At 35.9% G+C, this 17618-nt stretch overlaps 2 protein-coding genes across 4 annotated transcripts; one reads left to right on the top strand and one right to left on the bottom strand.

Moving 5' to 3' along the window:
• Positions 1 to 186: 186 nt before the first annotated feature.
• Positions 187 to 16495, bottom strand: LOC127635533 (enolase-phosphatase E1-like). Of its 2 annotated transcripts, none has more exons than XM_052115625.1 (6): positions 16397 to 16495; positions 3688 to 3789; positions 1748 to 1950; positions 1432 to 1564; positions 1191 to 1314; positions 187 to 1093 (listed from the first exon to the last, which is right to left on the bottom strand). In XM_052115625.1, the coding sequence occupies exons 1-6, from the start codon at positions 16493 to 16495 to the stop codon at positions 954 to 956; spliced, it is 801 nt and encodes a 266-aa protein (XP_051971585.1). In that variant the 3' UTR covers positions 187 to 953. The 2 variants fall into 2 exon arrangements, with proteins under 2 accessions (XP_051971585.1, XP_051971584.1); XM_052115624.1 differs by lacking the exon at positions 16397 to 16495 and adding an exon at positions 3883 to 3966.
• Positions 8976 to 17381, top strand: LOC127635532 (heterogeneous nuclear ribonucleoprotein D-like). Of its 2 annotated transcripts, XM_052115622.1 has the most exons (8): positions 8976 to 9168; positions 9769 to 9937; positions 10018 to 10179; positions 10313 to 10444; positions 12347 to 12458; positions 12544 to 12705; positions 15971 to 16071; positions 17234 to 17381. In XM_052115622.1, the coding sequence occupies exons 1-7, from the start codon at positions 9080 to 9082 to the stop codon at positions 16039 to 16041; spliced, it is 897 nt and encodes a 298-aa protein (XP_051971582.1). In that variant the 5' UTR covers positions 8976 to 9079; the 3' UTR covers positions 16042 to 16071; positions 17234 to 17381. The 2 variants fall into 2 exon arrangements, with proteins under 2 accessions (XP_051971582.1, XP_051971583.1); XM_052115623.1 differs by lacking the exon at positions 17234 to 17381 and having other exon boundaries at positions 8979 to 9168; positions 12547 to 12705; positions 15971 to 16410.
• The last annotated feature ends 237 nt before the right edge of the window (positions 17382 to 17618 follow it).

The following is a 17618-nucleotide window of genomic DNA, read 5'->3' as shown; positions in this document are numbered from 1 at the left end:
TATTACATAAACCATGGAAGTTTTTTGGTTAACTACATTAACTATAGTTCAACAATGGTATATGTAGTAAAACCATAATAGACTAATTTTACAATAGTTTTACTACAGTAACGAGTTTTTAACTATGGTATTTATAGTAAAATCATAGTATCATAGTTTTATTACAGGAAAACTGGTAATAAAAATAACTCAACAAAAAAAGCATTGGTAGGTACAGTTTTACTATAGTGACACCGTTGTTAATTAGTGGTGCAAGTATGTTTTTTTAAAGCCATGGATTCCAACAAAAAAAATAAAAAATAAAATAAAATAAAAACAATGTCCTTGTGAAAATGTTCCATGGTTTTACTATACCTGTAAAACCTGCAATAACTATGTAAATAAAAAATTGTCATAAGTACCTTGGTAATGCAAATTACCCATAGTGTATCTATTGACCAAGTTGCATAATAGCCATGTTTTTCTTCAGAATGATCATGATTTTTACCATAGTCTTGGTTTTCCTGTATTATTGCACAAATATTGTGTTTAAAAAAATATGTTACTGTGGTAAAAACCATGGTAAATTTTGTGGTTATGTTTTTACTACAAATGCCACAGTTCAACTATGCTTACTGTAGTAAAACCAAGATTGATTATTACTAGGCATAGATAAAGCTATTGCGAGGGAAAATAACTTCTGTCTCTGTCCGTAGGGGTTCCGTATAATGTAAGAGGCATAAAGACAAAGTTTCCAGACATTAAGTATGTCATATGCTACATTATCGGTGAATATAAAACATTCAAAGAGAATGTACATGAGTTATAATTCATAGATGGGTCTCAGTGTAAAAAACAAGCACCTGGGAACCTTGGAGTTTCAGTCCAGTAGAATGGCAACATAACCATTGGGTTTTTCCACATAAAACAAGCTTTTCATGGCGACCCAATGTCATGAGCCCAGTTCTTTGCCGTCAAACACTTCCACTCAGTTCTAATTGGCTGAAAGATGTGATGATTGAATAACGGTTCCTCTCCTCTTCAGTTAACTCCAAATTACCAGGTCTTACTACAACAGCCACATTCACTCCAGCATCCTCTGCTGCCTTTGCCTCTGTAATGGATACATTACCTATATTAATACCACACATCACCAATTATTACTACTTAAATAATTTCAAATCATATTTAAGGCATTAGTGTGTACCCACCTCGTGTGACATCGGTTAAGAACATGATTTCATCTGGTTGGCAGCAAATCCTCTCTGCGATGTTCTCATAGCTTTTACTTTCTACTTTAGCACCAATGTTGGTATCAAAGTGACCATCGAACAGCTGAGAGAGACATTTAAATAGAAGTTCAGCACTTTCCCATCAACCCATATAAATGCTATAGTCAAGTCAAGTCAAGTCAAGTCAAGTAAATCTGTATCAAGCAAACACTATATTTACATCTAACAGATCGCCTTCAACAGAATAGCCAAACAACAGTTTTTGTGCCTCCACACTTCCTGAGGAATAGATGTAGACATTTAGACCATGATGTCTCCACCTTCTGATGGCTGGAACCACATCCTGGTACACCCTTTCAGAAAAAAAAACAAAGCAACCCCATAGTCATAACCTAGCCAGTGAATAATGCTCAAACTGCATGATTTAACACCACATAATACCAGCAGTCATTCTCAAATTATAAAGCCTAAATCCATTGCCAAGATTCACTCATTTGGGCTTGGCTGTATGCACTAGAATAGTTGAGGTTTCTTACCCTCCTTTGATTCTGCCTGTCAGATAGGCGGCTCTCCTCATGTGGCCCTGCAGCTGTTTGAGTGTGGTGGTTTTCCGGTCTGCAGCCATCTGCCAGAGCACATTCTCCACAACCTCACGAATCGCCTTCTCCTCATCTGTGTGCACTGTCTGAGCAACTTCATGAACTGGACATGGTTTATTTTGCCTCAGATCTTCTTCAGACTGAAAATAGACACTTCTTTCAGTGAAAAGATTTGATCTACATCCAATTTAAGAAAGATTCCATATATAGTCACTGCAGGTGTATTTCCTTTCCCCAGACATCACACATACAGCTCAGAAATGTCTGCTTTGGATCTTTTTATTTGGAAAGCTTCACAATCCAATTAACATCTGCTAAACATCTTAAAAAGATCAGCTTTACAAACATAAATGTCTCAAAGACATCTGCTGAATGTCTTATTGACATTCGAGAGGAAATGTTTAATAGTTATGTTGCAGATGAGCAAACGATCTAAAACAATACGTCTTCCAGATGTGAACACACACACAACAAATACAAATAGACGTCTGGGTGATCTATAAGGGTTCTATTGGGGTTGCATTCTAATTAACATCATGCACGTTCTCGAGTTGATTGGCAGGCGATGACTGTATCTAAAAGGTGATTGGCTATTTTACCTTAATGGTGGGACTTCCTTTCTACATCTGTTGACAGTTGGGTGCTTTGAGCTCCTTGGTTGGGCATTCCAATTTCTCCCATCTACTTTAAAAGAAGTGGCCCTTCTCTGCTAAATCATCTCTGGCTGGGAGCACAGACTTTTTCCAAATAAGAGTGTGTAGTTCAAGGATTGTTTAAAGTTTAAAAGTATTGCGTTGTGGACCAAATCTATTTTATGGTTAAAATTTGGGATTTTGGTAGCAAAATAAAATGCATCTAGGATTTTATTCATTTTGGATTCTTGTAGCATCCATGTCTCATCAAGGAAAGACTAATGGTGCATTCACATACAATGTGAAGGGAGTGTTTTGCATGGCACGATTACATACAAAGTCAATGCAAAGATGCGAATAGACGCAAATTCCCGCCGGACAGCGTGTATGACGTGTTGTTGCATTAAGATTGTCCAGATGTCACTGACATACTGATGTAGTAGCAGAAGACATCTGGAAAAATTTATGAAAAAAATTGTCGTAGTGGTGTGTGGGTACCCGGAATTGTATGACACAACATCATACATGTACAGAGACAAAAGAATTCGCTTGGAGGAAAGTGAGCGAGGAAGTTGGACTACCTGGTAAATTCTGAAAATATGCGTTTGTATTTGATTCCAGCTATTGGTTGTTCTTTACTATGAACCATGTCGTATCCTTTAGTATCCTTTTCCGGAATAGAATGGGGAATACGTGGGGTTTGCGTTACTCGCGCGAACGTGAGTTTTGTGTTTATATGACTTCATTAAAACTGCATGCACAATAATTACAAAAGAATTAGCTAAAAGCTGCTTAAAACAGTTTTAGTTGAATTACAGCATGTCACAGCAGGACATGTCAACTTTTCAAATGTATTTCATGTCACCTGCATTGTTTGGTTATTCATATACCATTGTACTTAGATGGCACTTAAAAATAGCATGGTTCTAGCAGATAACATGTCTATATATCATGGCATAATGACAACAACAAAAAACTTGGTTATACCCTAGTCATTTTTATTAATGTCTTTCACACATCACAGATAAAATAGATTATTTATTTTTCTGTCTTGAGATAAAGCTGTAAACCATAAACATTATTGTAAAACATGTATAAAAGGCTTCATAACAAAACATTGTTACACTCACACCCAATATTTATTTCGTATTTAAATATATTAATGGATAGTTATGTCAACATAAGTGAAATTATGTTAGCTCCAACAAGTAAGGCCCATTATGTTATGTTTTAATAGATGCTTACCTGTTTTTTGAGCAGATGTACATCTTGTTTACACTCATCCTCTTCCCAGTGAGCTGACAGATACTCCTCCAAATTCTCAATGACGTATGGAAACAAAATTTCCTGTGCGTGCAAGAGCAAAACAAACTCAAGTTATGCTTTTCATTCACATATAAATTATGAATGAGATTTTCAATGTCAGTGATGGGCTTTTACCTTGACAAACGTGATGGGCGTCGTGGTTCCTTCAATGTCCAGCAGAAAGATTTTAGTATTTTCTGGAATCGCAGTCACTGCCATTTTATCAATGGCAAACAATAAACGTGTCTGTTGAAATCCTTTGTTCTATTTAATTGTATCAGATGAGCAGCTTAGATTTTGACAAATGAATCCATAATAGCTAGCAGCGAGCTAACACATGGGGCAGTTCAGTGCCAGACCCTACTCACAAAAATGCCCCATCTTATCAGTCATAATTTGGGTATGGATTGTATTTGTATGAAATTAATGCTACATTTCAATGTTATTTCAATGTGTATTTGATTGTTGATGCATTTATTTAACTGATTATTTAGTTATTTAAATGTGTCAGCTATATTGCTCAATATGCAACATCTCAAAATTTTAATTTAATAGAGTAAACAGTTAATGGAAAATAGAAGACTCTAATGTTGATACATGCAAATGAGTTTAAAAACACATACTAAATACACAATCTGTTGAATATTAAAAGATGTACAGATGAAGCACCAACATTTGTTTTCAAACAGCTTTATGAATGCATCACGCACCTGTCTTTGGTTGATCGAACAAACAGAAAGTCCTGTCCCCATCTCAGGTTGAGTTAATGTTTTTGTGTCAGGCTGGATAGGTCTCTCAAAATGAAAAAAATATTTTTATATCACCACAAAGATATAGTGTGTAGAGTTTTCGGAAAATAACAGAATCAAATTGATTTTAGCTTGTCTATTTATAGTTGTCTCTGAATATAGCTGGGATAAGAGAATGTATTTGAACACAGAAACATTTACAAAATTCAGCTTTAATACAGAAAAGTTTTTGTGCAAAAGGGGATTTCTTTTTTCACATCTGGCAACACTGGCTGGGAAGGGCTTTTAAGAGAGGAAGTAAATGTGAGCCTGCATCCATAAACAAAATATAAGATGCAAATACGTTTTATCCTCTGCAAATAATAAATAATAATACATTAATTCATACCAATTTTAGTGTCAGAACATTTGGTGGTTTGATTATTTATAATATTACAGGCAGGCAGTATAGTATGGAGGACCAAATTTGAGAATATACAAAAGAAATATATTTGCAAAGAAATATATATATATATAAGAAAAAAGGAATAAAGTGTATATATAAATAAATAAATCATTTTTATATCTAACATAAATAAGTATTTGCTAATTTATTTCCTTATTTATGTATTATTGTATTTATTTATTTCCACATTAATATTTTTTTTTACGTATTTATTTCCTCATTTATTTATTTATACATTTATTTATTTCAACGTGTATTTATTTATACATGTATTTATTTATATATGTTTATATTTCCATGTTTTTTATTTACACATGTATATATTTATTTATTTCTACATTTATTTATGTATTTCTAAATTTCTGTGTCTGCATGGTAATGAGGGGGCGTGTTTTTTCCTTCAGGCACAACAATCGAACTCCGAGTGCTCTAGAGTGAAGCTTGGAAGCCACAGTTTGTGGTTGAAAAAATTAAATACATGAAATGTGCCACAGGCGGGTGTGAGCATGCATTGGGAAATTGTAAAATGTACCTGTGACTGTGATTAGAGCAATTTGAATAGGAAATGAATGATCTCTATTGAATGAATGACAGATCTAATAACAGACACTTTAACAAAAAGCAGTGTGCTCACATTAAATTATTCAGTATCAATGAATGCAAACGTGCAGATGTTGGCAATAGGCAAGGTTGGTAGGGTTGCTTTTAAAATGTACTCCTCTACAGATTACAGAATAAATGCTGTAAAATGTAATTTGTAACATATTCCTTACAATTACTTAAGGTCAGTAACATAATCTAAATACTTTGGATTACATATTCAGCACTGGTAGATTTTTTCACTTGTTTTGAATGTAAAAACTCTGCCAGTACAGTAAGAAAAAAATACACATGTTAAAAATACATTCTCTGAAAAACCTAAATATCTTATGCAGAGTTGCTTCTAAAGCAAGATAAAGCAAAATTATCATGTTTTAAGGATTCTCACCAAAAATAAGATTTTTGTCCTACTGTGAAAGGTCTTACTAGAGAGAAAGAATATAATCAAATGTTTATTTTCTTCATAAAAAAACACCTTACTTGGAAACAATTGCATGTAAAATGGCTAGAAAGAGCATTTTAGCGTAGCATAAGCATACACGTTCACATGACAATTTACACAAGGTTAATTTCTATTTCTTCTGCTTCAGACTTACTTCAAAGTTACTTCTCCGTCTGCTCGTGATTGTAACACATCATAAGAAAGCGTTTCACTGCTGTTCAAATGCCCTTTATATTGCATCATTTATAAGGATAAATGTTTTCCAATTGAATAGTCTGAATATTAAATTAAACAAATTACAATAAAATGCAAAGTAATCTCTTCAGTAATTAAAATACTTTTTGAATGTAACTGTATTCTGATTACCAACAATTTAAATGATAACTGTAGTGGAATACAGTTACTAATATTTTGGATTTAAAATTTCTAATCCTGTTACATGTATTACATCACTCCTCAACCCTGGCAATAGGAGCTTGATTTATTCATGACCAGGCGCGATAAATAGCCAAACAAGGCAGCCCAGGGAGGGTGGAAAAAGGGTGGAGGGAGAGAAAGAGAACGAGAGGAGACGCACAGCTATTCATTTGGAATTATCACTGCCAGATCAACACGTCATTAACCTATTACTGACTAAACTATTCTCCTTCGGTCCACCCCCATCTCTCTCCACTATACTCTATACATGTCCACTAACATAGAATAAATCTGCTCAATGCACACAATTTAAGAGAGCTGCCGTTTTAGGGCGCATCTATAACATGTACAGCAAGTGTGTATTGTCTCTGATTGATATCTGTATACGGTCATTAAATTCATCATTTATATGCGTGACGATTGGTAAGATAAACAATATATTTACATGGGAATCACAGGAATTAATGTATCACATGGTGTAAAGTTGCACGCAGCTGATATTAAGATGTGCAATTGTGACACCCTGAAAGTAGTCACATATATGTGTAATTTTTTTTCCCCATATTATCAGTTTGTGCTCATTTAGTTCCTGTTATGGTATTCATGCAAATATTTAATTGACTGTGGACTGAAAATACTGATTCACTCAGTGGACTGTGGTGGGAGACTGTGTGCTGTTTAGTGACTTTTGGGGTTAAAATTGAGCCCCTGGACTGGACATTACAAGAGCGGTTCCATTGAAATAATAATAAAAAACTACTTGACTTGACTTGATGAACAGCAACACAAGTTTCTTCATCTTCTGTCAAATAGACAAATTTCACTGTGACATTGCCATCTGACAGAGGCAAAACAAGACAGGGTAAAACAATGCGCCTGCTTAGATCCACCAGTTTGATCCAGGATTTTACATGTCATGCTGTTAAAGAGACTTTCCAATTAATTTTCGATTGGAGTAAGTAACAGGAGGCAAAATGTAGTGTGACAATTGAAATGCCTAACATATCACACATATTTGCATTTCCCAAGTTACTCCTCTTGGATACTGAAGGATAGGCTACTAATTAATAAAGAGCACCTTTCATTCAAACAGTTCTCACTCATGCACCTGTCTTTGTTTGTGGGGTTGAAACACCCTGTTTCCTACAAATTATTTGAGATTTGGGCTTTTTTAAATTTCCACCAGATTTTTCCACCACAAGATTTATTGCATATTAACGCCAGTGACTTCTAAATGTTATCAAAATGCATCAATGTTTTGATGTTTTAAATGCTTTGAAAAAATTCTTTAAGACATTAAAACTTCTTTAATACATTAAAATGTAACACTGGGTTTGGAATGCCCCTTCATTGTAAATGCTGAACAGGTGCCTTCGGGGTCTGAAAGTTGAACATCTCGTGATATTGAAAATGTTCACTTATATGACCTCGAATAGCCACCTTCCTGTGGTCATAACTATCAGCCTATCCTTCTGTATCCAAAAGGAGTATCTTGGAAAATGCAAATATGTGTTATATTTTAGGCATTTAAATTGTCACACTTAGTTTTGCCTCCTGTTGCTTACACCAATCGAAAATGAATTGGGAACTCTCTGTAACTGCATGCCATGCAAAATCATGTATCAAACTGGATCAAAGTATAGTGGAGAGAGATGGGGGGTAGACTGAAGGAGAATAGTTTGTTTAGAAATAGGTTAATGACGTGCCAAGATTTTCTGCAGAGTCCCAGAAATTTTGGAAAATAGTCTGTACAGGTATGGTCACTTTACATACACAGAGTTACAGATATATAAAATTACTTAAACAGTGATAAAAGATTTTGGTCATTTCAAGTCAACTAAGTCATTCATTCAGTAGAGATAATTAATTTCCTATTTGAATTGCTCTACTCACAGATACATTTTACAATTTCTCAATTCACACCCACACACACCTGTGGCCATATTTCAAGTACTTAATTTTTTCAACAACAAGATGTCACTGTGGCCTTCCAAGCTTCACTTTAGAGCACTCTGAGCTTGATTGTTATGCCTGAAGTAGAAAGCACACCCCCTCATTACCATGCAGACACAGAAATGTAGAAATACAGAAATGTGGAAATCAATAAATTTAAAACTACATAAATGTGTATATATAAATGCAGAAATAAATACATGTGGAATTAATACATACAATAATGCATAAATAAGGAAATAAAAATGCAATTACACTTTTATGTCCAATTTTAAAATGTATTTATTTATTTTTATGTACACTTTATTATTTATTTTTTACAATTGATCTTTGCAAATATATTTATTAGAATTTGTATTTAAAATATTGTCACATTTGGTCCTCCATAATATGGCACGCTATGGTTTTTTTTGTCTATGCCTAAACCTGTAGTTTGATTGATATATGTGCTATTGTAGTTTTTAGTTTGCATATATCTTTTTTAGGAATTTAAAAATTTTTATGATATTGTTTTGACAATATTTAAATGGCAGCTTTAAATAATTTGTTTGAATAAGCCCTGCCCCTCTTCCTCATCTAGACATGTTGCGTCACTGATCTCTCCGTCCACCATTTTACCCAACGCGGCGCCGCGTTTTATCTGTGTGGAAATCTTCGACCTCTTAAACCCTCTGTTTTTCAGGCTCTCAACCCTTTACAGTCGGATCAAACCCCATATTTTCTAACATGCAGACTGAAGAGCAGACTGACTTCAGCACCGACGAGTTTCCAGAAGGATCCAAAATAAACGCCAGTAAAAATCAGCAAGATGACGGGTGAGTGTTCAGAGGCCATCACAGACTGCCATTACAATAAATGGAGCGGTTGCAGTACACGCGGCTTGATTTAGAGTATAACAGCATAATTGTTTTCTCATCATGAACTCGCCCTCATGTCGTTCCAACCCTTTATTATATTCGCTCTTCCGTGAAACACAAAACAAGGTTTTAATAGGCTGAGTATTCGACATGTTGTGCTCAGTAATACTACTAAAGTGAATGGGGAGAAGCTGTTGAGCCTCAAAAGGCTAAAACAAAATGGCCATACAGGTATTTCTTACTAGTAGTGCGCTGAAGTATTAGCAATATAAGTCTGCTTTCAAGTGGCTCGAACATACGTTCTCAGCTAGCCTGTTGTATACTTTTCTTTGTATTCTAAATGGTCTCCAGAACCGATTAACTCGGTTTAAAGCGCTTGTACACAGTTTTAACCAGTTAAAATCCCGCCTTCAAAGTGTTTGTAATTTAGCATCTTGGCAACTAATGGCATGAAGTTCATTGTAGGTCACTTTACTTAGCAGGTATCATGTGTATTATCATTTTATATTGATTCATTGATTACTCAGTGATTTAAATGCATTTTAATTTTTTGTGTAGGAAAATGTTCATTGGTGGACTCAGTTGGGACACCAGCAAGAAAGACCTTACAGACTACCTGTCCAAGTTCGGAGAAGTCCTGGACTGCACTATCAAAACAGACCCCATGACTGGACGCTCCAGAGGCTTTGGATTTGTGCTCTTCAGAGATGCTGAGAGTGTTGATAGGGTAAATGTCACCTGACATTTATATTAAAGTGCAGTCATTTTTTTCACTATATATTTAAAGCATGTTCTTTGTGTGGTTAGGTGTTGGAGCTAAATGAACACAAGCTGGATGGCAAACTGATTGATCCCAAGAGAGCCAAAGCCATGCAGGGCAAGGAACCCTCTAAGAAGGTTTTTGTCGGTGGTCTGAGTCCAGACATTTCTGAGGAACAGGTCCGGGAATACTTTGGGGCTTATGGAGAGGTGAGTAACTTAGATAATAGTTTATCTCGCTTTGGATATGTATGAAGTCCTTCCAAGTCTTTTTTTTTATTATTTAATCTAATCTAACCAGTTAACAAACTGATTTGTGTGCTTGTCTTTGTCCTTTCCAAAGATTGAAAACATTGAACTTCCCATTGACACCAAAACCAATGAGAGGCGTGGATTCTGCTTTATAACATATGTTTCAGAAGAGCCAGTTCAGAAACTCGTAGAGAGCAGATACCATCAAATTGGATCAGGGAAGGTATGTTGACATTATCATAATATCTAACTAGATGGGTAAAGTTTGTCAAGCCAAACTTTGATATTGGCTAGACAAAGCCTTTGTCTGAAAGTTTTAAAAAGATAGATAGTAAAGAAGATCTTCAGATCAAACCTTCAAAAAGATAGATAGATTTTTTTTGTAACCTAATGCCATGATATGGCAGGCCTTGTGTGTTTGTTTACATGATCATTTATTGGCAGTTGAAGTTTTAATTAAGAAGTATTCCGGTGGCCTGTTTAAACATTCCGTCGGTGTAAGTTTGTATTTTTTTGCGAAAAAAAATTGTGTTTGTCGAATTGTCTTTTAATCTCATTTCATGTAAAATGAGATCACATTAAACTGTAATGATGGTGCGCGAGAGCAGGATAGCAGTTCGCGTAATATGCGGAGCTGAAGCTCTTTAAAGGAAACACCCTGGCATTACATCTTAAATGCAGTTATATTTATTGCATTATAGCTTTATTAAAGTTCAAATAATATCACAGCAGATCATGTAAATAACTTCAAACTCCGAAACTGGCATTTCTCTGTGCAGTCAGCACCTCTTCTATGAGTTGCACAAATGTCCCGATCTAAGGGGGAGAGATTGAAACTGCACCCGGCTGAGGCACACTCTGTCATGGGGACGCTCATCCCTCGAGCATGCACGCTTAATGCAGCTAGATTAGAACGTGGTGGCTCGCAACTTATTGCATCATAATGTCACTGTGCATTTCTTATCCTGAAGGAAATTGGCAATATGAAGCTTTATTAATAAGAGGGAGTTTGTTTTTTAGTGAGTTGAAGATGGATTAGTGAGATAAATATGGATTTAAGTGAACAGAAAGGTGAGAGAGGGTTGACTTCACCCCATAATACACTGCAACAAAATATGTTTTTGATTTTGTTTTGGCTAGTTTTCCAATAAAAATATGTAAAACTCTTAAAACAATGTACATTTTCTTTAGCAGCTATTCTGCAGAAGAAAACATTATCTGAGAATGATGAATATAATATTTTAAAATATCTAATGTATCTAAAAAAAAAAGATGCATTCACCTGAGAAGCAGTACATAAGATATTTAGACTTGCTTTTAGAGAATAGATCTTGAATATAAGTATATTTTGTCTTTACTGCACTCGCAGAAATATAACCAAGTGAAAAATACACTTGTATTTCAGATACATTCTCTTAAAGCAAGTCTAAATATCTTATATGTTGCTTCTCAGGTAAATGTATTTTGTTTTTTAGAAAATTTAATTGGAAAACAAAAGAAAAAAACTTGATAAAGATGGTATTTTTTGCAGTGAATTTTTTTTTTTTTTTTACTGAATTGAACTTAATAAAAAGTATTTTTTTTTCCAGTTAATTCAGTGAATATCTTTTAGAGAGATTTTTAAAAGATGATTTTGTGCTCTTTATTGTTAGTAAGCACGTTTAATACAACTTTGCAGTAATCGGCGAATAGTCATACTTTCAATCAGTTAGAAAAGATATAAGCAATGCCTTTCAGAAAAGTCTGACGGTCTGTGCCAAGTTCAGTGGAGGTAGCTTGAAAGCTGAAGGAGTTACTATTAGTAGTGTTGGTCTTTGTTTAGAGATTTTGGAAAGACCTTAAAGTCTGCAAAATAACAATATATTTGCTTCCTCAAGCTAACATAAGAATAGTTTGACACAAATTTAGCTCTCTTTATTATTTACAGATTATTATGTATATTTCAGAAATACATTGCTAAGAAAGTCCAAATGTTGGCAGGGCAAGTAAAACTGGCCAGCAGAGAACATCTTTACCATCGAGCCCTACACGTGTTGCTTAATTTTATCACCAGCAAAATCAATGTGTATATTCTATATATCGACTGTTCCTTCATGTAAGCAATGCTGTTTGCCTCTGTTTTCAGTGTGAAATCAAAGTTGCCCAGCCTAAAGAAGTTTACAGACAGCAGCAGAACAGAGGTGACCAGGGCTTTGGAGGAGGAGGAAGAGGAGGATTCAGAGGCCGTGGAAGAGGAGGTTATTTTAGATTACTGCTTACTCTGGAAAGCTACTATATCCTGTTGATGTCAAACTAATAAAGGTTCTTTTAACTCTTTCCAAGCAGGACAGAGTCAGGGCTATAATCAAGGCTACGACAACTCCTATGGCCAGAACTATGGAGGCAATGGATACAACCAGGGCTATAATGGATACTCTGGCTATGACTCTACAGGATACAACTATCCAAATTATGGATATGGACAAGGCTATGATGATTACAGTGGTAAGTCTAGATACACTTTCATGACCTACATGTACAAATCCAAATAATGAAAATTTGGAATAGTATGGAAAATGCTAATAAAAAAAAAAAGTGATTTGTAAATTCTATTCACCCAGTGGTATTTTAAAAGCACTACAACAACACATTAAAAAACCGTTTGGACACTTAAGACACAAGGTTGAGTTTAGCAAGTGGAATTTTAAGCTGCCTAATTGTACTGGATCTTTTTTGCTGTATTGTACTCCTAATGTGCCACAAATTCTCAATTGGCGATCAGGACGGCAGGCCAATTTAGGACCTGCACTCTTTTCTTATGCAGCCATTAGGGCTGGGGCAATGCGATGACGTCGACGCAAAATATGCGCGTCGATTCGTCGGACCCAAAACAAAGATGGCTGCGCCGGAGCGTAGTAGCAACACGAGTGGCTCCTCAGACTCAGAAGTGCAAGGCGGCATGCACTCGTTCCTCTAAAGTATGTGAATTCTTTCATTTAAAAGGAAACAATTCCGTGATATGTCGTCTTTGCAAAATGGAGATGGCCTTCCATTCTAGCACCACGGCAATGCACCAGCATCTGAAGAGGCGCCACCCGGTTGCAGCTGCAGATGACAGAGCACCGTACGTTTTTTTTTTAACTCTCCACTTTGCACTCAATGTTGGAGTAGGCTATAATACGTTGTCAACACCTAAAGTTTTCGCTTATAGCTATTAATAATGCGCTTATAGCTATGAATGTCGTGAAAAATACATAGAGTACACTGACAACGCGTGGACAGACAGGACCAAGCAGGTAACATTTAATAAAGTCTCAACTTTCAAATTTGGTAATTCAAGGAAAATTAAACCATAAATAGGCCTACTATTTTGTGGCTCTTTAATGTGTCGTGACAGATTGTCTCAGTTAAAGCTGCTCGTGAACCGATCATCTTTTCCTTGGTTAATTTATAGCATCAAATAGGCTAAACATGAATGTAGCCTACATCAGAAGGATTGTTGTTTTAACCGCAGAAAGATGTCAGTACAGTAGCCTACAATCCATTATTCAAATTCAAATCCACCGACGTTAATCTTCTCTCTACTGACTACTTTGTCGGATAAAAATGGCGTATTATGATTGATTGATCAGATCGCCAGTCAATCAAACTCACGGCAAATGTTTTTTTTTAAACATTTTATACACCCCCACCCCCGATGAAACCGGTATTACCGGCGTTGTCACAAGTCGATTAATCGAATCGGACTGAAAAAAATGAATCGTTAGATTAATCGATGCATCGAAAAATAAATCGCTAGATTAATCGTTTAAAAAATAATCGTTTATCCCAGCCCTAGCAGCCATGCACTTGTAATCCAGGTAGTATGTGGTTTGGTGTTGTCCTGCTGGAAAACCACTTATGAATGCATGTGATCTCCGATCCCTCAGACGTCTCGGTCTTAAAACCGGTCATTTGTCTATAATGGATTTCATGGCTTGGGAATACCTCGGTAAACCTAAATATCTTATATGCTGTTTCTCAGGATTTTGTTTTTAAGGATATTTAGATATTTAAAAATATTTCATTTTTAATATTATATTCAACATTCTCTGATAAAAAAATTTATTCAGCAGTATAGCTGCTACAGTTGTACATTGTTTTAAATGCGTGAGGGGGACAAGCATCTCTGCAACAGAGTGTGCCTCAGCCGGGTGCAGTTTCAATCTCTTCGCCCTTAGATCGGGACACCACACGATGCACTGCCGCACAGACAAATGACAGTTTTGAAGTTTGTAGTTGTTTACTTTACTTGCTTCCTTATTATTTGAACATTAATAAAGCTATAACGCATTACATATAACTGCATTAAAGATATAACGCGGGGGTGTTTAATTCAAAGATGCTCGACACGCAAGTTCTGCTTCAGAGTGCTTCTGTATTTACTTATTTTGTATTATTCCCTCATACTTTGCGATCTACATCTGATGCTGTTTGGAAAGTTTGGAGTTCTTCTGGACTGTGAGCTGTTTTCTTCCTCAATCAGGTGCGAGCTGAAGTGCTGCTCTCACACGTCATTAGTTTCATATGATCTCATGTTACGTTAAACGAGATCAAATGACTATTCGACAACGAAAATTTTTGTCGCCAGTTTTTTATTGTGTGGACCAATTGTTTCAGCCCTAGTTGCAAGATGCGTCTATATTCACTTATGGCTCCTAAACACTACACGACTTTCAAAGTCGTTGGATCGTGGTAACGTTCATATTACACAACTGTCTGTTTTGCCACTGAAGTCGTAGCATTTTCAAATTACATGACGAATCCGAGACGGGTGAGCACATTACTGAACATTTCACTATTGACGAATCCCCGACGACTCTGCCTGGACTCCAAATTATGTTTCACAACAGAATACATGCGAGAAGTGATACGATATATGAAAACAAATGCATGATCATATGTTATGCATTTCAGAATATGATGTGTGTGTTTTTAAAAGTCATCATATATTTCATTGGTTGCAATATGCAAAAGTACCTCCTCCTGTAAATTCTACCTATTTGCTTACCTGACTGTCCAAGAGAATTGGCAATTTCTCTCTAACACTTCTCTTTCTCTACCAGGTTGTGGTACAGTTCAGATGAAACATCAAATAGGCACTGGTGCTCTTGCCAATGTTCCACAAATTTTTCCTCCATTTCTTCAGTCCAATGAGACTTTCTTTATACCGCAGCCATGCTAGTTGATGTTCTGTTGCAGGTACATCAAGACTCCTCCCACTGAAACTTCCTGTGCCCCATTTCTTGCTCTACATTGGCTGTAGGTCAACACTGCTGTTGTTTTGTCAAAACATATTACACATTGCACGATTTGGAATCGCAGATGGGTCCAGATATTTAACATCCTAGATATCTTGCTGCCATCTGCGACGCGCTGGCGCTTCTCTCAAATCGCGTCTTTGATAGTTCATACATTGCGATTGTCGTTCATAGGAGCGAGCTCCGTTTTGCCCACGATTTCAGGCTTTTGTCTGCGAGCGAAAATCGGGCTTAAAATCGTGTAGTGTAAACTGCATTACTTGTGTAGTGCATCTTTCGGCCCTTACGCTAAAAACTGCTATAACGCCCCTTGTGGCAATGCTGAGAATGCAATCTGTACTTGGATTGCATTATGTTAAGCTATCTGACTCAATTTAGCTTGCATAGAGGTATGTATAATATGTTTCATGTCTAACACTCGAGTAAAATGTGATTTTGAGATTATCATTGCGCAATTTTTTTTTTTTTAGGTCAACAGAGCAGCTACGGCAAGGCTTCACGGGAGAGCGGAAACCATCAGAACAGCTACCAGCCGTATTGATGAATTGACGAAACATTTTCATTTTAATGGGTAAGATTACATCATTTCTACCATTTGGTTCAACACCGTAATGTTAAAGATCAATAGACACACAATATTGATGTACCTCAATTGAAGAAATGTCTATAGATCTTTAATGGCAAATATTTGTGTAGCCATTTTGCCTTTTTAGCACGGCTAAATTTTTGGAGGTTTCTGTAGGTTTTTCTTTTCCTCCTGCGTTTAACAGGTGATCATTATGGAATAACATAGAGACTTGATAGCAATGCTAACAGGTAAAGTACTGCTAAGTGGATACAGAGTAAGGGCGCCTCTCCTTATTTTTCCTTTCTTTCCCTAATTCTGATTATTGTACCTTGTTTGTACCTGCCAGCGAGGACTTCATTGCAGGCCGTGTGTCAACCAAGCACAACATTCTCTGGGCGTCGCACATAGCGGGCAGAGAGCACGGCATGCACAAGAAAGCGCTCTCCTGTGGTATGGTCTCTTCCAACTTCCTGTACCAGCGTAAAACAAAGCAAAAGACTAAAGGAGATTTCCAGCATTTTCCTTAAATTGCCGTTTTTCTTTAAAAGTTTAAAATGTGTTTTTTACAGGTATTAATTAATGTAACCTAAAAGTGATTGATAACTGCTTTGTTGTATTCTCTTTCAATTTTAGTGCTCTTGTATTTCAGTTGTGGAGCTTCAGTGAATTTTGTTCTTTGGTTTCTTCTTTAAACCCGTCATCTCCATTGTAAATTGCATAAACTCATAATGCTTGCTTTTTCTTTAGAGCCCCTAGAGAACTTCAAATGGGTTGACCTCAAGTCTTTCCCCTAAACATAGGTTTTAAAGATCATATGCATAGCGGGTTTATGAAGCCATTAAAAGCTGTTGAAAATCTGGATTATACAGGTTTTTAGTAATTGATTGGCTTTGGGTAAATGACATCCAATTTTCAGAACAAAACACATTTGGGTTCACTCCTTAATGGTGAGATTGTCATCTGACCAAGTGGAGCTGTAGCTTTTGTTGGCTTATTAGCTGTTGTGTGATTCTCAATAAGTTTAACATATGATCTTTAATGGTGGTTTTCTTAGTTTAAAATCGACAGCTCAAGAAGTTAAACAAACTTGGACATGCTGTTTTTATTGTTATTATTTTTGTGTCTATAAATCATAGTAATTCATCTTGTGTATCTTCTCTTATAGGCTGGCAGGCTGGCTTGAGAGTTTGACATTGTTCCTTGGATGCAGCTTGTGGAATCCTGTCCTTAAACAACTATTAAAAATGTTATTTGGTCATCTGGTGACACTCCGTGTCTAACCTTGTAAATATCGTGGTGTTTTGTTTCCAAATTTGTCTTATTCCATGCTTTGTTCAGATTGAACCTGTAGGTTTTGTGCTGACCTGTTCTTAAATATTGTTTAGGAAAGTGTCCTTTTTATTTTGTATTTTAGTTCTTTTTCTGCTATTTTATTTTTTATTTTTTGGATAACAGGATTAAAAAAATGGGGAAAAAATTGTTAGTCGTGTTTTTCTTTTACTTCTAGGAGATATGGTTATTTGCCTACTCTGCTTTTATATAAGTAAGTG

Source organism: Xyrauchen texanus, chromosome 43, assembly GCF_025860055.1.
Source record: "Xyrauchen texanus isolate HMW12.3.18 chromosome 43, RBS_HiC_50CHRs, whole genome shotgun sequence".
NCBI classification, from domain to species: domain Eukaryota; kingdom Metazoa; phylum Chordata; class Actinopteri; order Cypriniformes; family Catostomidae; genus Xyrauchen; species Xyrauchen texanus.
This window is presented reverse-complemented; position numbering and strand designations above follow the sequence as displayed.

What these genes read in the sequence shown, in the direction of transcription:
- LOC127635532 (XM_052115622.1), top strand. Translation starts at nt 9,080, where the DNA reads ATGCAGACTGAAGAGCAGACTGACTTCAGCACCGACGAGTTTCCAGAA. An exon ending in AAAAATCAGCAAGATGACGG is followed by an intron (nt 9,169 to 9,768) that starts GTGAGTGTTCAG and finishes TTTTTTGTGTAG; the next exon opens with GAAAATGTTCATTGGTGGAC. An exon ending in CAGAGGCCGTGGAAGAGGAG is followed by an intron (nt 12,459 to 12,543) that starts GTTATTTTAGAT and finishes ACTCTTTCCAAG; the next exon opens with CAGGACAGAGTCAGGGCTAT.
- LOC127635533 (XM_052115625.1), bottom strand. Translation starts at nt 16,495, where the DNA reads ATGCCGTGCTCTCTGCCCGCTATGTGCGACGCCCAGAGAATGTTGTGC. An exon ending in TACATCTGCTCAAAAAACAG is followed by an intron (nt 1,951 to 3,687) that starts GTAAGCATCTAT and finishes GTCTATTTTCAG; the next exon opens with TCTGAAGAAGATCTGAGGCA. An exon ending in CTTAACCGATGTCACACGAG is followed by an intron (nt 1,094 to 1,190) that starts GTGGGTACACAC and finishes TATCCATTACAG; the next exon opens with AGGCAAAGGCAGCAGAGGAT.